Source organism: Saimiri boliviensis, chromosome 13 (assembly GCF_048565385.1).
Source record: "Saimiri boliviensis isolate mSaiBol1 chromosome 13, mSaiBol1.pri, whole genome shotgun sequence".
Lineage (NCBI taxonomy): Eukaryota > Metazoa > Chordata > Mammalia > Primates > Cebidae > Saimiri > Saimiri boliviensis.
The window spans coordinates 67,422,440-67,448,028 of NC_133461.1; the positions used below are offsets into that span (position 1 = coordinate 67,422,440).

Consider the following 25,589-nt stretch of genomic DNA (forward strand, 5'->3'; position numbering starts at 1 on the left):
ATACTTAATCTGCCCAGAACATCCCAACACTCTCTGAAGAGTTGCTCATTGTTCAGGATTAGTTTTGACAGTGTGCATTATAGGTGATAATTTTACAGAAGAGCGAAGCCTCTCCTTACCTATTCACTCTCGTAAATAAAAAAAAAATTTGTAAGAGAAATGGTAATGATGAGGATGATGTTTTCTTATGAAAGGTGTGGAATATAGACAAGAGAATAACATCAGCCACAACTTGCCACCAGAACATCAGCATTGTTTTATGTGGTGGGGGATGTATTTCTTATTTTTTATAATTCAAAAAATAATAGCCTCTTTTCAATTTATGTTTAAGCTTGAGAAATTGTCATGTCATTTATAGTCTCTGTAATTTTTTTTTTAATTACAAAATAAGTTGCTTGGAAAATCTTTGGACAACATGGCATGTAAATAAATGGAAAATGGAAGCCCTTTCTCCCACTATGACCACTCAAGGGCATCCAGTGCTAATCAAATTCATTTAATTCATCTGTCTTAATTTCCTCAACCAGCTTCTGTTTGGTGAGCCTCAGATTGCTTCCAGCTCTGCTAATACAGAGAATGCACTCATAAGTCGGTGCCTGGATAGAGCTTTCTCGTATTTTGAATTACTTCTTTGGATAGATTCCCAGAGTAGTCCTACTAGTCAAGAGATCAATATATATCACAATTTAAAAGTTAAACAATTTTAAAAATAGATCAATATTTAAATGTTTACTACCACTAATGTCCAATAACGGAGACATAACTTCTTAGGTTATCAAAGTAGCCAGTGGCCAGGAATCTGCTGTATGTAACTGATAAACCCTGAAATGTCCTCCTTCCTGCCATTTCAGGCCATGGGAAAGTATCAAATGAGACGACAACCAGTGAGCTCATCTAGATGACAGGTCTTCATGGAGATCTACTACAGGGATTTACTTACGGTGTCCCTAGAAAAAGCTCTTATAAATTTATTAAAGTTCTGCTGGTCCATAACTTTCAACTGGCTTTGTTGGGCGCTCATTGTGAAAATAGGCTGGAAAACAAAGAGAACAGTGTTGTCAATATTCCCCAGCTCTTCTCCGCATCCTGAGTCAAAAGAAAAACATTTATGTAGGATATTGCCCATTTTTGTAGGATACGTTTATCCCATGACAAATATCATCTGAGATCACTTTTTGGAGTGATTATTCTGATGCTCAAGACCAGAGGGGAACTATTCTCTCAGCATCTTCTGCACCTCATTTCATACATTGCGTATTTGCTGAGCAGTCAAGATATGGATAGGATAGCGAGGTCAGCAGCCCATAACTAAATACCCTACCGGCAGCTATCATAAAGGAGGGTGGCGCGGGCAAGGCTCTGGTAGGTGGGTGTGCACGGAGATCACCTGATACCCTCCCAGGGTAATTGTGACAGAGACGTCCAAAGGCTGGTTGATGACCCCAGCCACGGATTTGATCAAAGACATGAAGAGAAGAGGAAACCAGACGATGCAGATGAGCAGGACGATGATCATTCCTCCCATGCCATACTTCACCACTTTCTTCTTCTTCTGGCCCCGTGGCTGAGGGTATCTCTGCAACAGAGTTCAGACAAGGCTCAGGCTCAGGCTTGGGCACTGTCCCTGCAGGCAGTGGGATTGGGGGAGGTTGAGTGCTCTTCCTGAGGTGCTGGGAACATGGATTTGGCCCTGAATTTTTTCTGTTTGCTCTGAAATGGGGATAACGACCTTGTCCCAACCTCAAATGAAGTTAGGTAGTGATGTGATGCTCTCCTGAGCTTGCTCCATGTACCCTCTGGTGGTTCCACAGGGGCCAGCAGAACTGGAGGGGCCTTCTCCCTTCAAGACTGTGGGTGGGCTTTGTTCGTGATGAACTCATGGACCAAGGGATCAAATATCTGAGCGAATGAATCTTCTGGTTTTAAGGGATTATGTGAGAGAAAAGTATTTTACTTTCAATTCCTGAGTATTTAAAATCTGTGCCTTTCAGTTGATCCCTCCCTGCCCTTGGAGGGTAGAAAAACATGATTTTTAATTTAATCCATGATACGTGTTGTTAAAGACAATGTTGTTCTAGTCCTAAGGTAAGATTTGTATGATTAGAATTGTCCCCTCTGGATGCTGGCTGCAGGGAGTGGGTGTGGGAGAGGGCAGGTGCGTGTTGCAGGCGCTTGCTCTCCTGTAGGAGCCTGGGCACCGGTAAGGCTGGGTGTGCTTCTGTTTGCTTTAATACACATTCGTGAAGGACCCACCATGCCCCCTGCCTAGAGGCTATGGACAAGTGGAAGTTGGAGCTGTGCTGTCTGGCACTGAGCCTGCTTCTGGTCTACATGTGTGTTCCTTACTTCAGTGTTGCTGCTCCATGACCTTCTGTCCTTTCAGGATTACCCCTCAGGCCAAGCTACATGCAGAACATAGGGTCAACCCCACTCCCCGACTTTGCATTGTGATTTATCTTCAGGAGGGATCCATTCATTCCTGCAGATTAAGGTAAGGGAAAATAATCTACCATTTACGCACAGGCACCAGCTGTAGGTTACAAACCAAGAGAGAGGCTGGGAATCAATACAGGACATGAATGCAGTAGCTTTCATGCCTGGACACTGAATGCCAAAGAAGGTGCTGGAAACAGGAGAGTGGAGGCTTGACCGGGTGCTGAGGCAGGGCCAGTGCACTCCGCACTCAGTGTGCATAAGGTAATGCTCCCTGTGGTTTTGCACTATGGGAACTGCAGGAAGTTCAGATGGTAGCAGAGCATTTTGATATTTTTGCACTGGAATCTGATACTGTTAATTATTTCCTACAGCATCAAATACAAAGAGAAGTAGCAGTATATTTTGATTTTTTCCCAATTTTCTATATTGAAAGAAGACTAGGGTCTCATATTTAAAAATCTGAAATACATATTCACAAATATATATACTCACACACACACACACACACACACACACACACACACACATGCAAACAGATGTGTACAGATTTGCTCTTTCATTATTTTCTCAGTGAGGCAAAGTTAGATCACAGGCCACTCCTCTCACTCCAGCAGCACCCACATTACATCATGAGAGTTTTGCAAGTTAAAGAAGATCAATGTATCTCTGCCAAGGACGGTTTTACTCTGTCCCACCTGAACTGGGACCATGTCGCTTCCTCTCCTGGGTCAGTCTCTTCGAGGCTTATCTCAAAAATTCCCAGAGGCTCCTCTCTCCTGCTCAGCCCTCTAGCTGCTTTTCCCAGGCAGAACAGGGCAAAGCCTTCTTGACCCATCTCAAATTATAAAGCCAAATTTCCCCTCCCTTTCGTTCTTTTTTTTTTTTTTTTTTTTTTTGAGATGGATTCTCATTCTGTTGCTCCGGCTGGAGTGCAGTAGTGCGATCTTAGCTCAATGCAACCTCTGCAACCCAGATTTAAGTGATTCTCATGCCTCAGCCTCCCAAGTAACTGAGACTATAGGGGCGCACCACCATGCCCAGGTAATATTTTTGTAGTTTTAGTACAGACATAGTTTCACCATGTTGGCCAGGCTGGTCTCAAACTCCTGACCTCAAGCGATCCACCTGCCTCAGACTCCCAACGTGCTGGGATTATAGGTGTGAGCCACAGTGCCCGGCCCTCCTCTCCTTTTCAAAGGCATTGTCCCCTTCCCATCCTCCGCTGCTCCATCACCCCTTTCATAGGCCATTCAACTCTTTATTTTTTTATTTTTGGAATAGTGTCTTGCTCTACACCCCAGACCACAGTGCAGTGTCGTGATCATGGCTCGCTGTAGCCGCTGGGCACTCAACTCTTCACTATGCTTCCGCTTGGTGCTCCTGTTGCACTGCACTTCCAATCAGCTTCCTGAAATGTTCTGGAAAATGGTGCATGGAATTTCTGGTATAAGCAGAATAAGAGTGAGTGGCCTGTACTGTGTGTGCTCACACCAGCATTTCGCCTTTCAGGTTATTGCTCTTGCTTCATAAGTGTGTTTGTTAAGCCCCTGCAGTGTGTGACATTCAATGTAGAATCATACCCAAGAAGAGTTACTATTAAGAGCGGCTTATTATTCCACTTCATTCCAGACAATACTAGCAATGTTTCAGACTAGTACTAACCAGTGCCGGATTCATTCAGACTCCCCAATATCGCCTCTCACTTACCTAAATGTCTCAGAAAGTTTTGCCATGAATGATTTCAAAGGTTAATATCCTGAAGTAGGTATTGGTTTTGCATAGAATGGAAGTGTATACTTAAGTAGTTGTGATATATGAAAATGAGGCTTTTTATTTCTTAAAAATAAAATAAAAAGATAATTTAAATCTTTGTTGGCAGAAATGTCTCAAGTTACAGGCCAGAATGAGCTTTCCCTCAGTGGGAGGCAAGGTGGTGACTGCAACCACATCATGGCAGCGTGAAAAATGTCACCTGGTGGCTCCAAGGCGGGGAATGGTGCACATGAGCTGAAGAGCAGGAGAGCTGCCCCTTCTTCCAAGAAACAAGACCTTGCATCCATGCAGATGGTCACACTGGGTGAGATCATTCTGGGGCTTTTGTGATTCAGAAGCCCCCTTCCTAAGCACCACCTGTTCACCCAGGTGAAATGGTGCTTCACCGTCAGTTTCCCCAGCCTTCTGGAAGCTCTTGTACTTAAAGGGCCTCATCTGCTCGTCCTCTTGGTAGAGGAACTCACCCATCTTACGGAGAACACAGGCTGCGGGCACAGGATTGCTCCTTGCCGGCCTCTCCTCCTCCTACTTTTGGCAGGATGGTGATGGCTCTTTGCCACAACTGACTCGCTCACTCATACCTCTGGCTCTACAATCTCCACACCTCCGCTGGAACTTCCTCTGATACTAGAATTTTTACTTTTTACTTCTGGGCCTTTCTTTACCATCTACAGAGGTCCAAACACTCTCCGTTTTGAAATTATCCTCTGGGCTTGCTTCTCTTTTGAATTCTGTCTCTCTGTCCATGCCCTTGCTTGGGCTTGGTTCCTCCAACGCTGCCTCTTGTGAGCTCCTAAGTCCCTGCAGCTGGGTGTCGGTGTCAGCACCCATCCTGCCTTTGAAACTGACTGTGCAAAGATCACCAGCTCTCCAGTGAATGTAAGATTCAACATCTATTCTCAGTATTCACGTATCTCAAACTCTGCATATTTGGCTTCTTGAATTTCTGTTCTGTCTCTGGGTCTTAAAATGTGGAAAGAATGAACAGATGAGGATAGAAGCACAGGGTAAAAGGTAAACCAGGAAAGATCCAGTAGATTAAGCTCCAGAGAGCCAGAGACAGGAGAAGATGGGTGGATCTATTTCAGGTAGCCAGGACAGCACAGGGAGGCACTGAGATACGTGCATTTGTAAATAACTGTTTTTTATTGTTGTTCAACAAACATTTATTGCATGTCCAGGCTCAAAGTATTAAGTGATTTCTAGGCCATATATGGATGAACAGACACTGAGCTTGTCATCACAGAGCTCATAATATAGAGAAAAATAAAGAGACAACAAGCCCCAATGTGTTAAATACTAGATGGATTGAATTTAGAGGATTACTGGGGCCCACAGTAAAAGATGGGGTCTAGACTTGAGGGGTGAGGACAGGTCCATGGAAACAGAGGTGTCTACCTTGGCATCTGGGGGCTAGGAAGGAGTTAGGCAATGAGGAGGTGAGCAGGATGTTTCGGACAGTGCAAAGAATGTGTCAAGGCCTTGCAAATAAAGATATGGTCTTTATTAAATGGATGGCAAAAGAGCCACTGAATCACTTACTCCCTGTAAGAGTGGAGGAGAGGAGACAAGGGTCAGGGCAAAGGACCCAGGAACCAAAATAAAAGTGTAGATTCTTTCCCTGTACCTTGTCAACTTATACTCTTCAGTAGCTCTCTGTTTGAGACCCACACTCTATCTTCCTGATGCTCTCAAAGTATCATGTGCCCCTCTGTGAAAGCATTGTCATGAATAGTGCATTTATTCACGTCATCATTTTAGATTTCTCTACCCTTTATTTTAAGTTCAGGGATACACACACAGAATGTGCAGGTTTGTTACATAGGTAAACGTGTGCCATGGTGGTTTGCTGCACAGATCATTCCATCATCTAGGTATTAAGCCCAGTGTCCATTAACTATTCTTCCAGATGCTCTCCGTCCTTCCGCCCCACAACCTGTGTTAGGCCCCAGTGTGTGTTGTTCCATCCCATGTGTCCATGTGTGTTCATCATTCAGCTTGTGTCACCATTTTATTCACACCTGTTTCCATCCACTAAGCCATCGGTTCCATGACGGTGGGGCATTGTATGCTTGGGTTACCACTTTACTCTTACACTTAGCAGAGTTCTGGGCACACAAGAATGTGCTTAGTCAATGTTTATAGTAGGCTGCAAAAATGAAGACCTCGAATTCACCTCATTCATGTATGCATGACCCTTTGCAACATGACTTTGCCAACGCCATCAGTTTCTCCATTCCTTTGACTCCAGGCTGGCCCTTAAACATGCTCAAGGTAGGAGAGAGATCCAAGATGGCTGATCACTAACAGCTCGGGATTGTAGCTCCCACTGAAAGCGCAAAGAATGAGAGGACGCCACACCTTCACATGAATTCTTGTTGCTCACGCACCAGGAGATTCCCAGCGGAGGAGCCCCACGGGTCGCCAGCGCGACTCTTGTGACCGGCGAGGCGGTTTTGCCGGCGCCTTGGAGCGACGGTTCTTGGTGCAGAGTCGGAAAAGCACCATCAATCTTAACGCCGCTGATTTGGTCGGTGCAGTGGGTTGCTCAGATTTCGGCGCTGAGAATCAGTAAGTTGGACGTCCACTCAGAAACCTAATTACAAAGACGGTGAATTCAAAGACCACAGATGGATAAATTTATAACGAAGGGAGGAAAGCGGCCAAAAAAGGCTGAGAATGCCCAAGATCAAAACGCCTCTCCCTTAGCGGGGGATCCCAGTTCCTCATCAGCAACGGAACAAGGCTTGATGGAGAACGAGTGTGTTCCAATTACAGAAGCAGCCTTCAAAATGTGGATAATGAGAAACTTCTGTGAATTAAAAGAACTTGTTTTAACCCAATCTAAAGCAACTAAGAACTTTGAAAAAAGATTTGATGAAATGTTAACAAGAATACACAATTTAGAGAGGAATATAAGTGAATTGATGGAGCTGAAAAACACAATAGGAGAACTTCGTGAAGTATGCACAAGTTTTAACAGCCGAATTGATCAAGCAGAAGAAAGGATATCAGAGGTTGAAGACCAACTCAATGAAATAAAACAAGAAGACAAGATTAGAGAAAAAAGGATACAAAGGAACGAGCAAAGTCTCCAAGAAATATGGGACTATGTGAAAAGACCTAATCTACGCTTGATAGGTGTACCTGAATGTGACGAAGAGAATGAATCCAAGCTGGAAAATACGCTTCAGGACATTATTCAGGAAAATTTTCCCAGCCTTGTAAGGCAGGATAATATTCAACTCCAGGTAATACAGAGAACACCACAGAGATATTCCTCAAGAAGAGCAACTCCAAGGCACATAATCGTCAGATTCACCAGGGTTGAAATGAAGGAGAAAATACTAAGGGCAGCCAGAGAGAAAGGTCAGGTTACCCACAAAGGGAAGCCTATCAGACTTACAGCAGATCTCTCAGCAGAAACCCTACAAGCCAGAAGAGAGTGGGGGCCAATATTCAACATCCTTAAAGAAAAGAACTTTCAACCCAGAATTTCACATCCAGCCAAACTAAGCTTCACATGTGAAGGAAAAATAAAGTTTTTTGTGAATAAGCAAGCACTCAGAGATTTCATCACCACCAGGCCTGCTTTACAAGAGCTTCTGAAAGAACCACTACACATATGAAAGGAACAAATAGTATCAGCCTTTCTAAAAAAATTATCAAAAAGAGCATCAATATAATGAAGAATTTACATCAACTAATGGACAAAATAGCCAGCTAATGGCAGTATTAAACTCACATATATTATTATTAATTCTAAATTTAAATTGACTAAATCCCCCAATCCAAAGACAGGCAATTTGAATAAAAAACTAAAACCCATCAGTATGCTGCATCCAGATCCATCTCACATTCGAGGATACACAAAGACTCCAAACAAGGGATGGAGAAAGATTTACCAACCAAACAGAGAGCTAAAATAAATAAATAAAAAGCAGAAGTTACAATTAAGCAACAAAGATCAAAAGAAGCAAAGAAGGACATTATATAATGATAAAAGGATCAATGCAACAACAAGAAGAGCTAAAGATCCTAAATATATACGCACCCAATACAGGAATACGCAGACATACAAGACTTATAAAGAGACTTAGACTCCCACATAATAATAGTGGGAGACTTCAACATTAATATTAGACAGATCAATGAGACAGAAAATTAACAACGATATTCAGGACTTGAACTCAGATTTGGAACAAGTAAATGTAATTAACATTTATAGAACTCTGCACTTTAAATATACAAAATATACACTCTTATCAGTACCACATCATATCAACTTAGAAGTTTAAAAGAAATCTTGGTTGGCTCCTTGTTTGCTATTCTCTTCCCTCATTTTCTTTCATGTCTCCATTATTAAGGACAATTATAGGCATACCCATATTTAGACTGCATTCTAGCCCGGGCAATAAAGCAATACCCCCATCCTCTCTCCTTCTTCCTCTTTCTCTTTCTTCCTCTTCTTTATTCTTTAAAAAAAAAAAAAAAAAAAAAAAAGTTGAGGAAATAACCCAGCGGATCAGATAGCCAAACAGGCTGCTTTTTCTTCTAAAATGCCTATTTTCCACTTAACTCCCTACCTTCCTCCTCCCACTGTGATCCCCATTTAAAAAAAAAAAAAAAAAAAAAAAAAAAAAAAAAAAAAAAAAACATGCTCAAGGTAGTAGAATGCGTGGAAGTACTGGTGGTAGAACTCTGAGCCTAGTCCTCACTGGACTTTGCAGGTTTCCCTCTCGTTCTCTGGGAATGTGCTGCCACCAGGGGAAGAAGCCTGGACTTGCCTCCCTAAGGATGAGCGAATACATGGAGAAAGAGGCCTACTCAGATGCAACCTGAAGGCACCTGAGTGACACCATCAAATAACACCCAGCTGGGCCACCAGATGATGGCAACCACAGGACTGATTCCAGGCAAGACTGTCCATTGGAGCCAGCCCAAACTGCTGACCCACATAAGAGTGAGCATATAAAATGGTTGGTTTTTTGTTTTGTTTATTTTAGTTTAAGTTCCAGGATACATGTGCAGAATGTGCAGGTTTGTTACATAGGTATACATGTGCCGTGGTAATTTGCTGCACCTATCAACCTGTCATCTAGGTTTTAAGGCCCACATGCATTAGGTATTTGTCCTGACGTTCTCCCTCCCCTTGTGCCCCACCCCCTGACAGGCCCCGGTGTGTGATGTTCCCCTCCCTGCGTCCATGTGTTCTTGTCGTTCCACTCCCACTTAGGAGTGAGTACATGTGGTGTTTGGTTTTCTGTTCTTCTTTTAGTCTGCTGAGAATGATGGCTTCTAGCTTCATCTACGTCCCTGCAAAAGACATGATCTCATTCTTTTTTATGGCTGCATAGTATTCCATGGTGTATATGTGCCACAATAAAAGGTCTGTTTTTTTAAACCACTGTATTTGGAGGTAGTTTGTTAGCAAAAATAGACAACGGATATATCTGCTGAATGAGTGATGCCCGGGTCTGAAGTAGACCTAGGGCAGAGGTTTCATGATGAGTCTCCTCTATGTGATCCTTTGCATGTACTTTGGGGTAGCTTTGATTGTTCAAAGTCTTCATATTCCATTGAAACATACTGAAGCTTTTGCCTACTTGTCTTAATTCTGTTTTTCTTAAGTCCCACAAACTAATTTCAATTTCTCAACTCTTTTCAACATTTCAAATTGTTAAAAACATCTACTTTTTCTGCACACGTGCCCCTTTATTTTTTCTACTTTAGACCAAACAATCCTTAGTTCTTCCTACTTTTTCTCACGTGTCAGGATTTCCAGACCCTTTGTCACCCTAGTTGCCACCCTCAATTTCCCTTTGATAGAGAGACTCTCATATTCTGGTGTCCTGTCAACTCCTCTGCTCCTTAGAAATCAGGACAAGCAAATATGATTTTAAGTATACTGCCAGGCCCATCTCCCTCACTCCACAAACCCATAAACAGGGAGACCATAGTACAACAGGCTCCATGGCTGTAATGCTGAAATTCCCAGGAAAGCCGCAGAACATACCAGGAATCATAGAGCGGCCTTTTTCAAGGAAGATATTCTGAGACGAGAAAGAAAGACATTTCATACCACCCCACCTAATGTTTGTTGGGTATTTCCATTACTCTTATGCAACAGACTCTTCTTTTATATATTAAACTTCTGAAAGTCCAATAAATAATAGTAATCTAGACATATTTAAACCTTAATATTCAGCCTAGCAGAATAAGCAGATAGTTGCACTTCAATTTTCTTTGCACAAAGAGGTTAAACTGTCCATCCCTCATCAAAGAGTGAGTCAGAAGTAAGCGTAAATCCAAGCCACCACCAACCCATTTTTCTCTGCAACATCACATTCCTTTCTGCTCCCAAATGAGCCATTTAAGAGTTGCTGGGATATATCAAGCAATATACCATTAATATTAAAAAATCACTACAATATGAAGTTGCCAAAAGAAGAAAACATCTGGATGCTATTGATGACTATGCCAGCAGGAAGTCTAGAATTCCCAAATCTAATGAGTGGAAATCACTGGGACGTTTATAGGTTATGGTAGTTTTTGCATCATGCCTTCATTCATTTGGCATTCATAACCGGCCTGTATCTAAGAGAGGCAAACAGGAATAAGGCACTCCCCCTGGCTTCTTACCTTCTCTGACTCACGCCAACACTTCAGGATGAATATGTGGGCATAGATGTCCTCCACGCAGATCCAGCTGGACAGGCTCAAGGTCGTGTCTGTCCACACCCAGTCCATCACTGCCCTCAGCTCAGTCAAAAAGGGCACGAGGCGAAACCTGGTAGAAAACACATCTGTCAGAGAGACATTCGTGGGTGGCCCCCACCACCCTGCTCACCCGGGAACTCAAGCAGTTCCTTACTGCTTTAAGCCCATGTCTCAGGAAAAATTCTCCAGGTGACCCTTCAGTAAAACCCAACTTGGAACACAACTGCTTTTCATTATAAGTCTAGTCTATGGCTTTGTATCTTTCTCATTGTTTTCCTTTACCCTGATGATCATAACCAACTGCGATCTCCCTTTTAAATAAGTGTGAAGGTGACTCAGCTTCTTTCACATTTATTTGTTCATATTATAAGACTCTGTTGGCCATGGGGTGCTGAATGACTGTGCCTCTGCTGTTGGATGAATTAGTAGGGGTGGTGCGGCTGGTAGGTTAAAGATGAGGGCAAATGGATAGAGGCAGAGGGAGGAGGAGGGGTTGCGGGGAGCCAGGGTGTGAGGTTCCTCAGCCGTAGGACTTGCTGGAGTACCAGGGTGATGGGCTGGGCTCAGCCTCCGTGGTTCAGTTTTGTTTCAGAAGGGGTTGGGATGGGCTCCTCCAGGCTCTGAAGAATGTTCCTTGTCTTTTGACTGACACAGAGCTTCTCCCAGCCTGGAGAACCTGGGTTCTCCCAGAGCCCTCACAGCCGTGTGGATTGCCACTCAGAAACTCTCCCCAAGGCTGCCTCAATGCTGTCAAGTGAATATACATCCAATCCAAGGAAGAAACATCAGGCCCAGTCCCAGGCTAGCACCGCGTGAAACACTATTCCACACGCAGCGCTTCACAGCATCTGAAGGCACTCAACGCCTCTTCCATCTGGTGCTGAGGAGGCGTGTGCCAATTAAACACAGAAAGAGTTTTGCCAACATTTTAAGAGTTCTGCAATGATTCACACTGCTGGATTTGTCCTCTCCCCCCATCCTTCTCCGTGACTGTTCTTCCCCCTACAAGTGACCGTGACAATGCAGTGTCCCTACCCTTGGAATAAGAAGAGGTTGACGTAATTGTAGCTCTTGGTGAGGAAGTTCCCCAGGACTCGTGTTGGGTAGCCGCAACGGATCTGGTAAGCAGACAACCCAAAGTAAACACACTTCACAAAGTACCAAAGCTGGGCAACCAGGTTCTGGCTGAATTTCCTAAAACGTAAAAATGCAGAAAGTGAAGAAATGAAATACCTGTCTGAAACAAAAGGACGGCAGTATCGAATTAAAACAACAAGCCAACAGAATTTCTCCTTGATCATTCAGATCCAGTTCTAATGAATCGTCTGTACATCGCGAATCACTTCAAAGGCAAAAAGTGATATTAAAAAATTCAGTAATAAAAACAATTTCCTTTGAATGGGTCCTCCAATGTCTCTTATTCCATTGTTTCAGCCATAATTAAAACAAATTATTAAGTAAATGTACTGGTAAATATTTTCTCACTGTGTAGATGATGCAGCTACCATAGTCCAAATTACACTCCTGAAAGAAAAAAAAAACTATATACATGATACCTATGTTTTATATAAACATATATATAAACACATATGTATATTTACTTAAGATGGTTCATAATCTGGAACATGCAAGAGAAAGAATTCTGATGGGGGACTCAATCTCTTTTTACTATACATTATAAAAATAGATAATGGATTAACAAACTGGACACACCTGGATTTGGTTCCAGTTCTGTCTATATGTTATGGGGTTTGTTTCCCAAGCCATAATTTCTCAAAACATCAGTGTCTTTAATTGACAATTCTTCCTAGTTCTGCAAATCTAGAACTCCTTGACCTAACCTTTATTTATTTTTAATGATCTCCTCAACAATACAGATGATAGTCTCTTCTCCAGGTGAATAGAGAGTGAAGAGACATGTGGTGTTGTACAGTTCATGACTGCTAGCACAAGTTTGAAAAAAGTGTGGTAGAATTAAATTTCACACTAGAAAAAAAATTTAGAATACAGTTTTAAAGAATGATGAGCTGTAGGACCACTTTAAACTTTAGATAAATGCAGCATTCTGGAAATGCCTTAAATATGGTCAGTGAAAATTTTAAAAAGGGAATAAAAAGAAAACTTTTGTCTTGGTGAGAGTTTGTTATAATCTCTGTCCTCAAACTTAAGAGCCACATTTAAAGGCTTTGATACAAGGAGCATATTTCTTTTGGTGCCATATTTTGGATTTGTCTCTTCCCTTTCTTCCTCCGGTCACTTTCTCCCTCTCTTCCCTTCCCTCCCCTTTTCCCTCCCTTCCCCTCTTCCCCCTGTTTGGGAGGCCAGGCAGAGGATTGCTTGAGGCCAGGCGTTTGAGACCAGTCTGGGTAACATAGTAAGACCTCATCTCTACCAAAAGTAAAACAAATAAAAATGAAAAATAATCAGGTGTGGTAGTGTGCACCTGTATCCCCAGCTGCTCTGGAGGCTGAGGCAGGAGGATTTTTTTGAGCTCAGGAGTTTGAGGTTGCAGTGAGCTATGATCATACCACTGCACTCTAGCCTGGGTGACAGAGTGAGATTTTGTCCCTAAAAGCAATAAATAAGTAATTAAAAAAAAAAAAAAAAAACTAGCATGTCACAGTCTGGGAGTGCAGTTCCGAGGTTTTCAGAGTCATAGCAGATGACGGCAGCTTCACTGGATTACGTACGTGGCTCCCCAGGCCAGTGACAAAGAGTTACAGTTTGCTTGCATACATAAAATCAGATATGCTTATTAAAAATTCCTGTTCCTACTACATCATATGGACAAGGCCACATTCACCTTCTGCAGACCCTTTTCTTTCATAACCTGATAGAGCTGATATTTCCCATTTATAAAATTCCACTTTGTTTTTCTTTGCAGAACTGACTGGATCATTTGTTCATGCAATTAGCACCAACAGTCTCAAGCACTGTTTTGCCTGGAGGCATGGGGTGGGAGACATTCTGTAGAGAAGTGTCATCTGAACAGAGATCTAGAGAGTAAGGAGGAAGTAGACTTTGGGTTGGAGGCTGGGGAGAAGAAGGGGAGGGAGCAGAGCTTGGAGATGCCAGGTACACTGCAGAACTGAAGGTCAACACCTTTCCTTAGGGCTCTAGGTGATAGAGGGGAGCACGGCAGCTACTTTGAAGGATCTCACCAGCCCTTTCCTGACAGCTTCCGGCTGCCTGGGTCAGTGGCACTAGCTGTATTAACAGCAGCAGCGTCCTGCAGGATGGGTCCACCTGCTTCTCTCACCGTAAGCTGAAACATTGCTAGGTGCTTTCAAACCCTGCTGCAATTGACCCCCACCAGTCTCCTATAAGGAGCCTCTATCATCTGCTCCTCAATGCTCTTCCTTTATCTTTTCTTCTGTCCAGGAAGCAGCCTCCAATTATTCATCTATTTCTCGAATGACTTCGTCTTATGCCCTCTCTCCTTCTCAAAAATGCCCCAGAGACCATATTCTACTTTACCTCCACCTCTGCTAAGGTGTAGAGAGAAACACAGCATAAAGACCCTAGGTTTGCTCTGGCCATTAAGGCTGTCCCCTTTCTTATTTATAGAACTCGTGTTTTTACAAATATGGATAAAATCTAATTAAAATATTTTTGAGTAATCAGTTCACACTTTGGGTTTGCATTAACTATGGACCCAAACATTTAGCTTTTCCTACCCTCGTGATGCTGCTCGGCCTGCGGCCCGCAGTTCTGCTGTGTGATACATGTGAGTGTCACCACAGGAAACACATTCGCATAAAGGTGGGCTGCTGCCTCCAGCTTCTGAAGAACTTACCTCTCAGTCACGCCGGGTAAGATGAAGAACATCCAGAAGTGAATTCCAAACACAAGAATGACCTGGAAGATGACCTTTCCCAGTACAGTCTTCCTGAGGTAGAGGGCTCGGTCCACCACCATGGTTCCAAACTGAATGAGGACCATCACCAAAAATGGCCCCGGGACCTGGTCCTCTGACAACGAAGAGGTGATGTCTGCAGCTGCTGAGTGTTTCTGGGAAAGAGACAACAAGTTCATGCCCAAGAGGCAGTTCACGGGAGGGAGCACCATCACCGTGGGGCAGAGTGGGTGCTGTGGACTTTGCCCTAACCTACCCCAAAGGCCCAAAAGCCGAAGACAATGATGATGAAGTCCACCGTGTCAGCCAGGAACATGAGCACATACACGTCAGTCACAGCGCTATAGTCCGGGTGGATGAGGTTGTAAAAGAATTGTTTGATGGGCACATAGATCTGCAGCGTCCTGCAAAATGGAAACCCCCCACCAACCCGCTTGTCTCAGGAGGGGCAGGATGGCAGAAATGACCAGACACTGCCATCATGCCATTCCTCTGCAATCCACTTTCCAGCCAGGTCCCACCATCCTCTCTTAGCTCAGGATAGTCCCGCTGGGGGCGGCTCCTGCTCTAATGGAGATTGTATACACATTTCCTGCCAAGATAGGTACTGACGTCCTCTCTGCTGATGGCGCCACAAGCCTCTCCTCTTGCTTGAAGCACAGTAGAATGGTATGATGCCCTGGGATCAAGGTGCTGAGTTTGTAGCCTGATTCAATTGCTCACCACCTGCAAGCCCCATGAGCATGCTATGTAAGGCTCTGTGTTTAGTTTCGTCATCTGTAAAACTGGAGTGATAACAAGACCCGATGCCTAGGACCAAGGTGGGAACTAAATGAGGGAAGGTGCTCAGACTTGGAGTGCTTGGTCTGTGTGTGTTTGAATGTGTGAGCCCCTGTTCCTCCTGTTTTAGGGCTTGTGTCTATCCTGGCTCCCACATACTGCCCTGGCCTTTTATCTGTGCCTTGCTCTGTGCCTAAGTGCTGTGCCCTGCTGGCTCTTGCTCATCCGTCTAGCCTTTGCCCTATCTTTGCTCTGAGACCTGCCTTCGGTTGAACGCCATGTTCAGGTGAAGCTGGCTCTCCTGCTGTCAGAGCTTCTGTTCAGGGCTCCACTCCACTGCAGTCCCAGGCCCATGTACCACTTCCATCCCCAGCAGGTGGAGGGACCTGTGCAGTTTGCCTGGGAACCGGCATATGACTCTAGACAAAGCATTTCTCCACCATGCACTTCTATCCCCTTCTTGGGATGAGAGTGCAGCTCTAAGGCCCTTCCAGCTTTGACATTGTATTCCTCTCAGTCTGGCTGGACTTCCCCATAATGCCTAAGAATACCATCCATGAACCATTGAAGTGACCCATTTGCTCTGTTCAAATAGAAAAAGCATGTGCATAAATGCAGTGGATATAAAATGAATGACACGGAATAATGATTTTTAAAAACAAGACAGAAAGAGGTAATTTCATTCTGCCTTATGCACATAACGTTTGTGACCTGAGAAGTTACTCCTCTGCTCTTTGCCCCTGGTTCACAGGAAATAATAAAGCCCAAAACCCTAAAATAAAGCACACAAGCCAAACGTTCTCATGGACTCACTTCTTTATGGTAAAGGCTTTTGCTTTGATTAAATGTTCTTGAAACTTTTCCATATAAAGTTCCCTTTTGCTTTTTTGCTTAATACTCAAAACACTGCTTCCTTTTTGACTGCTGTTTCGGGTGCTTGTGCTGCCTAGAAATAAAAAGAGATCACAAGATATATGGTGAAGCCTGGTGTTTGTTCACCTAAATATCCCAGAAGCAGCCCCCAGAGCCCACATGGTTGAGGGATAGCTCAAGACTGCTTGAGAGGATGAGTAAGCAAGTTGCATTTATGAAAGATTACTGAGCCCTCTGGGATGTCCCCTCAACTCTGCTCCCAGTATGGTGGCTCTTTCCTGGATTGTTATGCAATCTTTGTTCCAGAAGTAAACAAACTGATAGTTTTTATTGTGCTATCTAGGATGCAGATGTTCCAGATAGGATGCCCCATGTCTGTTTTCATATCCTAATTTCTCTAATTGTAAAATGAATATGACATAATCTGACAGTATATGCCTCAAAAGCAGGTTCTGAAAATGACTATACACCACTGCATAAAAAGCTTCAGACAGGAGGCCCGTAAATACAAAAGCTTCAGACAGGAGCCCCATAAATACAAAAGCTTCAGACAGGAACCCCGTAATTACAAAAGCTTCAGACAGGAGCCCCGTAATTACAAAAGCTTCAGACAGGAGCCCCATAGATACAAAAGTCCAGTGATTTCAACGGGGGCCGCTGTGAGGCCTATCTACTTTCTGATCGTACTCCTTGTTTAGGAAGAAATTAATTACTAGACTAGGAGATAAGTGCATAGTGTGGTTAAAAGTTCTCATCAATTACATCTAAATATCTTTAAAAAATACATTGTGATTGATAGCTCTCTGGACAAGCCTGCAGATATTTTGCATGTAAATTAAAAATTATCATGAGCCTGGCATTTATTAGGGACAAGGCAGTGTGCCAGCCACTTTTCACAATTGTCTGAAACCCTTGTCCTGAGATAAGATTTTGAGTAGAGGGGTTACACGGCTGGGGCAGCATTTGAACTCAGGTCTCTCTGATTTCAAAGCCCTTTCTTTTCACATAACAATGTCTGTCTTTTGATAGCACCCAATACACCATCTTGCCCCAGACCCACAGGCACCAGAAAAAAAAAAAAAGGCCACCTGGGAGCTAACTACAGCCTAGATATATTGTGTTGACAGATACCTCTTTGGGATCTGTTTGAAGAAAAGCTGGATCTCTGGGATGGCTCAGAGTTGGTGCTGGAGCGCTTCCTCCGGACAGCTGTCTGCTGCTCTGGGAAGGTCACATGCACTGACTCCACCGATGCTGCCAGGTTGATGGACTTGAGAGAATCGGAGGAGTCCCTCCTGCCATGACTGAGGGAAAGTTCATCGTCTGATTCCTCCTTGTCCATGCCACTTTCAGTCATGTCATCTTCATCCCATAAGCCATGGCACTGAGAAGCAGAGACAGGGACAATTTAGGCTACTATTTCAGGTGGAACCCTTGGTATTCCGTCCTGCAAATCTCATCCAACAAACTGTCCTTCAAGATTAGAAAAACAAGATGATATGGTTTGGCTGTGTCCCCACCCAAATCTCAACTTGAATCATGGGGGCGAGTCTTTCCCATGCTAGTCTAGTGATAGTGAATGAGTCTCACAGATCTGATGGTTATGAAAAAAGGAGTTTCCCTGAACAAGCCCTCCTCTCTTTGCCTGCCGCCATCCACATAAGATGTGACTTGCTTCTCCTTGCCCTCTGCCATGATTGTGAGGCTTCCCCAGCCACGTGGACCTGTAAGTCCATTAAACCTCTTTTTTTAAATTGTCCAGTCTCAGGTATGTCTTTATCAGCAGCATGAAAACAGACTAACACACAGGGAAAGAAAGCTTGTCTAGTGCTCTTTGAGGATCCCAGTAGGGGAAAGATCAGTGAGTGTAGACAATAAGATTTTAGCTGATAATTAAAATGGAGACAGATAACTTTTGACAGAAGGACTCAGGATGAAATTACAGTGACTTGACTTATTGGATGGAAAGTCACCCTTATGACCTTGCTGCTATCGGACAAAGCTCTCCCTTGAGCTCTTTGTCTGGCCATGCATTTGCTTCCCAAGACGTTGCCTGGTCCTCCCTCTGACTCATGTGGAGGACAAGAGCTCCAGGCCAATTTATCAGAAATCAGTTGGTCAAAACCAACTCCGAGAATGATCAGTTCACCGATCACTCAATGGACAGATGTTTCTTATTTATTTGCAAATGTGTTATTCTTAAACATATTCAATGAATGTATTCTTATAAACATAACAAACATTTTAGCTTTTCATAATGAGATTTTTCAGTTTATATGGATTTCTTTCCAATTATTTTCAGAGTTGTCTCCTCTTTTGCCAACATACATATATTTAAATTCTTTCACAACTTTCTCAGTAGTATATTTTTTTGTTTGCTAATGCTTCCAATTATTTATCAAATATACAGCAATTTGATATTAAATAGGAAGGTTTCAAGCACTTTTGAAACTTCTGCAGCTTTAATTGTTTGGTTTTCATGGAAACATTATATGAAAGATTTATTTTTTCAAAACTATGGGATAGCTTGTCTTCTTAAGATCTATCCTTCTAGAAAGTATTTTTATATCCTTAATTAAAATTTTAATATAACGCCTACCTCAAATCTCACATACATTCATGCATTTGAATTTTTCAAAAAAGAGTAAGAACATCAATATGAAACACAAAGATTTTATTATATGTTTAAAATATAAAATTGTAGCAGCCAAGCCATTTAAACATTGATGAAAAGATAGTAAGATGCCCTAAAGAGTTATGATAATTTTAAATGATGCAAAAGAAGGCAAAGGTTTCAAGAGAATTCTGAATTGGTCAAAAGTATACCATCAAAGGTTAAATACCGAAATTTACAAAAAATGAATTTCTAAGACTAAAAAAACAAGGTCAATACACTTAATAATATATTCATAACAAAAATCAGTATACTAAATAAATTCAAATAATTAACATATCCATTAGAAGAACTGTAAAATTTAGGCAAATTCCATTTTGGCTAACTGGTTTCCTTAGATAACACAGCTTTCAAAAACCCACCACAACCCAATGACCCAGCTAAGACTCCCTCCAAATGGAAGGCTTGGGTGCTTTGCAAAGTGATGGAAGCTAGAGTGAGAGGCTGACCAAAGGACACTCAGATGAAACCAAGTTTGATATAGCTCCCTGAGCTAGGGCAGAAGTTAAACACACTGTTACTTATCTATGCATGCCTGTATGTATATGTACGTGTATGTATTAACTCACGCCAAACCTTGTTCTAAAAAGACTTCTAGGGACTAAGAAAGATATTCCTTGATAAAAGGAATTTAAAATATTTTATATAAGAAGACAAGGTTAAAATGAGAGATAGAAGGTAAGATTGTGCCAAGAAGTACATTCATACATAAAATGTATGCTATGCAATAATTTCTTTATTAGAATTAAATGGCACATTTACAGACTTAGTTTATAATTCACAGCATATGAGAAGGAAAGACCCACGAAGTCGCTCAGAAGGACAGGAGTCCCTGGGGCTGAGGCAGGGCCATGTTGTGTAAAGGCCTTCCTCAAGCAGGGTCATGAGTGATCTGCTCTGCAACAAGCAGGAGGACGCACAGCTCCGGGCTTCACTGGGCAACTGAATATGTGGTCTGTCCCCGACAGCTAAGGGTTTGATGACAAGAAACCACCCAATGAAAGCAATTCTACTAGAAGAAGGGAGGCGGAAGCTGGCATGGAGATGAGACAATATGATCCATGGACATTGTGGCTTTTTGATGCTCTGGCTTAAACCAGGGGCAGAATTTAGTGTATCTGGCATTAAGATATTACACATCATTCAAGCAATGTTCCACAAAAGTGGGACATTGCACGTTTAACCTAGGTTGGAAACATAGGTAAAAATTCTCCCAGATTTATTGTAAGTTCCATTATTGAGCACCATAAGTGTTGGAAAAAATGTCCACTGAATGAATGTAACCTTTCTCTTTTCTTTCTTTTTCTTTTTTTATAAGAACATATGAGTAGATGCCAACCCCTGGCCCCTCAGCCCCATCACCAATCCTGATGTCCAGGTTATCCAGGAATATTATGGGGGCTGCGATGACCCACTTCCAACTTGAACTGATTAACTGTTAACATGCTGTACCTTCAAAATTGATCGATGAAAGAACAGAGCCAGGAGCTGAATGAGGTCATAAAGAACGTAACCTTCCTTCTTCTCCACTCCTATGATGTTCGGGGGGTGGTACGGTTTATCTTTGTTCAGCTCCGCAGTCTTATTCCAGGGAAAGAACCCAAACTGGAAGAAATACTTGACTACAATTGCCACCTACATAAAGATGACAGAAGTTTTAAAAAATTACTCCTTCTTTTAGAAATAGATACACCTGTCTATAGAAAAGAGCAATATAAAAATTAAGACAGAGACCCGCATTTCACAGTTTTGATGGTGTGGAATAGTAGCATTATCATTCTTGCAGACTATTGACTTCAAAACAGAAGCAGTGTCTGACTGTCATGGTGTCTTCCACTGTGGATCAAGCAAGGCCAGTCAGACTCCTCAGGTCACCACTTTGATTGGTCATTCCTCCATTTTTGAGGTATTGGCATTCATACTGATTTAATTAGATATTTATATAATTATTCAGCTATTAAATATGGTATTTAGAGCAAACCCTAACAGAACATATCAACATCTTTCTAGTTTCTATATTTCTTTAATTCTTAATCTATAGGAGCATATCACATGGTTATGATGTATGCAGTTTTCACTTTCCTCCATCATATCTGCACACCACATTAGTCTGGAAGCCACTGAAAAACAGAAGTTACTACTTGCTTTCTATTCATCTTTCTCTACTTGTGCCTAGCAGGGTTCTTGGTTTCTGGCACGTGGTTTATATTATAGACTAAATCAACATCAAGAATTTCCCACTTATTTCAGTCCTCAGTGCAATGTGACAAGAAAAGGGAGAGCCTCAACTTAACTTATATAAAAATATTTTACTTATGTTTTTGGAGATGACGTCTCAATCTGTTGTCCACAGTGGAGTGCAGTGGCACAATCATAGCTCACTGCAACCTCAAACTCCGGGGTGCAAGCAATCCTCCCACCTCTGCCTCCCGAGTAGCTTGGACTACAGATGTAGAAATGGGGTCTCGCTATGTTGCCCAGGCTTGTCTTGAACTCTTGGCCTCAAGTGATCCTCCTGCCTTGGCCTCCTAAAGTGCTGGGATTACAGCCAGAAATATTTTATTTTTAAGGTGAAATCTATACAAGAAGCTCTTGTTCCCCTTTCCACATTCTTGGTACTTATTTCAGCCCTAGGTAGGAAAGGGAATCTGATCAATGTACTCACATTGTTATAGACTGCAACCCATTCCCTAAACAGGGAGTCATTTACATCCTGAAATGATGTAATGAAAGTAAAGTTTAGGCATGATTAACTTGGATTGGCCAATTCAGCAATAGACACGTATCTGACTTCACACCCTTTATTTTCCTTATGGAAACAAGATGCATTTTATCAACACTTTAGGCCAAATACTTTTGAGACGGTTTAGTGCATAGCTTGGTTTTAATTTTGCTGCTGAATTACTTACAACTTACAAAACTTCTAGGCTTTCAGTGTGCATCGAGGATGAGCACTGTCGTTTAAGAAGTAATCACAGCACTGCTGAAAGTGAAAACTTTTCCTTAAATGTCAGGGGAAAAAATCAGTCTCTTCATAAACCTGAGAACACAGAGCACCACAGTCTCCCAGGCACCAAGAACATCAAGCTTTTCTTTTACTTCCTTTATGGTTTTCATGGGCATTTGTGATCCTGTCTATGCTGAACGGGGCAGGATAGAAAAGCAGGACCAGAAGAGCGAGCAGAAGGCTCCTCATGCCTCACATGGGAGGTAAGCAGGCTGGCATCCGCCCTTCGGATGCTAAGTGGGTGCTTGTACAATTTTGTGTTGCAATGTATGGAAATTTACTTTTACATTTAAACATGAAAAGTATGTATGATGTATTAAAACTATGTTCTAAGTGCTGGACGGTATCACTTAACACAGTCCATTCACTGAACCCCCTGCAGTGCCAGGTACTGTGCTCGGCTCTGCAGAAGCCTGTTATTCTCTGAGTGGTTAATATTTTAGGAAAGGCAACTAGGCTTCAAAACCCTCCCCACCCCTCACCAACTGGGCAATTTTGGGCCATTTATTTAATCTCATTGATGCTGTGTCCTTATCTGTTAAATGGGAATGATGGCAGCACCCACTGTGTGTGAGGTGTGAAGCGTGAAAATATTTTTAGAATTGCGAGTGCTAGGTAACTGTTGGTACTGTATGATTTGTGTACCTAAGAATGTCTATGGAACTGCGTGTTCCATGTGAAGCTGTCCAGGGTGAGGGAAGGCCCATCTCGAGAGAGGGCACAGGGACATAAGGTATGCTTCCCTTTACATAGCTGCCCAAAGCCATTCACAGGGGTCTGCGTTCAGGCCTACCTCAGTATAGACGATGGCCATCATCCAGAACCGGCGGCTGGGTCTGGGAACAGACAGCATGGCCCAGAGGAAGATGAGGATGGGAAGGAGGAGAGTGATCATGGAGGCCGAGACCATGTGGTTGAGGATGATCACGAAGTAGCACACCATTTCCGAGCGGGCAACCAGGGTGTTATACATGGCATAGAAGAGCAGCAGGAATCGAGGCTGCCCCACATAGAATTTCTCTGACTCTTCAAGCTCATCGTCATGAAACATCCTGTTAAAGCAAACCATGTGATACTACGTCTTTTTGTTTTTTAGATGAAGTCTTGCTCCTGTTGCCCAGGCTGGAGTGCAATGGCGCCACCTTGGCTCACTCTAACTAACCTCTGCCCCCAGGTTCAAGTGATGCTCTTGCTTTGGCTTTCCGAGTAGCTGGGATTACAGATGCCCACCACCATGCCCAGCTAATTTTTTGTATTTTTAGTAGTGAGGGAGTTTCACCATGTTGATCGGGGTGGTCTTGAACTCCTGACCTCAGGTGATCCACCCACCTCGGCCTCCCAAGGTGCTGTGGTTACAGGCATTAGCCGCCATGCCTGGTCACATCTATCTTTAATTTCTTCAATTTACTGATTTTCATTTAGTACCATCCTTCCTGCTATGTGCCCCACTTCCTATGTCTCCATTTTTCCTTCAGAAACAACCTAATATCAGACTTTATTATAGAAAAACGTCAACACAAGGCTCTACTGACAGGTTTTGCTGGTTCTAGAACCAGCCATGGGAGAACTGAAGTTTGCTTTGTACTTGTAGTGCAGGAAGTCCTGGAATTGTCTATTTGCTCTGAGTATCTAGGTGAACTTTTTTCTATATATGAATTTTTCTGTATGCAGAATTAAAGCATATGTTTAAGTGGTGATTTCAGAATACATGTCTGATCTGCTCCCTGGACCCTTACTTGTTCAGCAGCAGCTCACTGGCGGTCAGCTCGTGGGTCAGGGGAGGTAAGATGCTGGACCCCAGCTTATCGGTGCGGCTGTCGTCAGGGCTGACTGCCATGTGGTTCTTGCCTGTAGAGTCGTCCTGTGAGCCGAAGGACAGGTGCTCGAAGCTGACGGCCTTGCTGTAGGAGGGTGGGGCCTCCACGTCCCCGTCCAGGGTAGAGAACTGTGTCAGCTCTTCCTCTGGGGTGAGGCTGACCTCCTCGGCACCCATGGCTCCCACATCGTACCCAGCGGCCTCGTACTCCTTGGCCTCCCCGGACTCAGGCACCGTGCTCCCTGCCTCCTCCTCCTGCTCAGCCTCCACCTCCTCGATGGTCTCAGTAGTCCCCTGGCGTGAGTACAGCATGGTGCACTGCGTGGGCTCGCTGTCGGGAGAAAGGGTGGGCACAGAGCCCATGTCTTAGCATCCACACTCCTGGGGCTCTTTCCTATGCCTGAGAGACCTCATCAGAACTCCTAAGGAAATGCCCCATTGTTTTTCTTGCATTCCATCTAATTTGTTCATTTAGAATAATCACTGCTGTTCTGCAGACATTGCAAACAGCAGCCTCCCCAGTGTAAATGTTGAGAGTGCACACACACCGTTTAGAACCAGAGCCAGTCACGTGGCTCTCAAAGAGCAAAACCTGCCCCCGTAACAAGTGTGGAGTATCCAGATTCACAGCCTCGGGTTCCAAAGTCTGTTTCCATATCAACACAGCAGAGCTTACCAACTGCTCCGTCTGCTTCAAGGAGTATCTCTGGGGGGGCAGATGCTCCAAAGGTTTTGACCGAGGCTAAGTCTTAGCAAATAGCTATTCTACCCTCCATCCTACACAACAGACCTGCCCAGACCATAGGTGAGGAACAGGAATGATTAAATACTGGCTACACTGAACAGCTGTGTTCTTGATCAAAAATGCCACCCTTCTTTCACGTTTGTTTCTCCTCCCTGCTTTTCCATCCTTTGCCTTTTTTGCATTCCTGTGCATTACGTCTGTGGAATCTCCACCCTGACCCCAGCTCCCTGTACTGCACCCAGGGCTTCCCTTCCCCACGGGACTCCAGCCACTCTCCCCGTGTGAGCTCCCCTAGACCCTTTTCCCTTCCCACTGCCCACTCCACCCCAGGGTGTGCTTCTGTTCTCTCCTCCCGACAACTTGACTTATTTTCTTCTACCAGTTCCTCTTCGAGTGCTCCTTTGCCAGAAGCTTCTCTCCTCTCATCCTCACTCCCTGTGTTTGGCATTCTGTTCTTTTCTCTCATATCCTTCATCTCCTTCTTTTGTTACTTCATTCTTTTAACTTTCCCTGTCAGGTCCATGCAGACAAGGTTGGCCATGACAAGAGGGCAACCGGGGCCATTCATGGCTTGCTCTACCTTGGACACATGGAGGGGAGAGGGACAAAGCCCACCTGAAGGCTGGGAATCTGGAGGATGTGGGAGGATGATATGTTAGACTCTGAAGTATGTACTGTGGTCTGAATGGCATGTGTGACCACCTACGTTCCATAAACACTGAGATTCTCAAATGCATAGGCTGTACCCATGTTTCTTGTCACAGATGCCAGTGTAGACATGTAGATGAGTGAATGAATGAATGAGCCTTGGCAGAGCTGTTCCCGGCATCCTGTAACTGAAGAACCAGATTGTCATGAGCTTTTGATGCCCGCTCAGGTGTTCAGAATCCCCAGGGCTGTGTCCTCGAG

General features: G+C 43.4%; 1 protein-coding gene across 5 annotated transcripts in view; it reads right to left on the reverse strand.

Moving 5' to 3' along the window:
• The window catches only part of PIEZO2 (piezo type mechanosensitive ion channel component 2), a 442,776-nt gene that overhangs the window by 10,496 nt on the left and 406,691 nt on the right, over positions 1-25,589 (reverse strand). For 4 of the 5 annotated variants that reach the window (XM_074383783.1, XM_074383781.1, XM_074383780.1 and 1 more), the window contains 11 exons: positions 23,856-24,266; positions 22,913-23,171; positions 20,565-20,747; positions 17,570-17,822; positions 16,379-16,511; positions 15,042-15,189; positions 14,726-14,940; positions 11,965-12,123; positions 10,852-10,999; positions 1,388-1,576; positions 941-1,033 (listed from right to left, as the gene is read on the reverse strand). In XM_074383783.1, the coding sequence (XP_074239884.1) occupies positions 941-1,033; positions 1,388-1,576; positions 10,852-10,999; positions 11,965-12,123; positions 14,726-14,940; positions 15,042-15,189; positions 16,379-16,511; positions 17,570-17,822; positions 20,565-20,747; positions 22,913-23,171; positions 23,856-24,266 (2,191 nt within the window). Of the gene's footprint in view, positions 1-940; positions 1,034-1,387; positions 1,577-4,759; positions 6,806-10,851; positions 11,000-11,964; positions 12,124-14,725; positions 14,941-15,041; positions 15,190-16,378; positions 16,512-17,569; positions 17,823-20,564; positions 20,748-22,912; positions 23,172-23,855; positions 24,267-25,589 lie in introns of those variants that run through there. The other variant, XM_074383782.1, reaches the window with a different exon arrangement.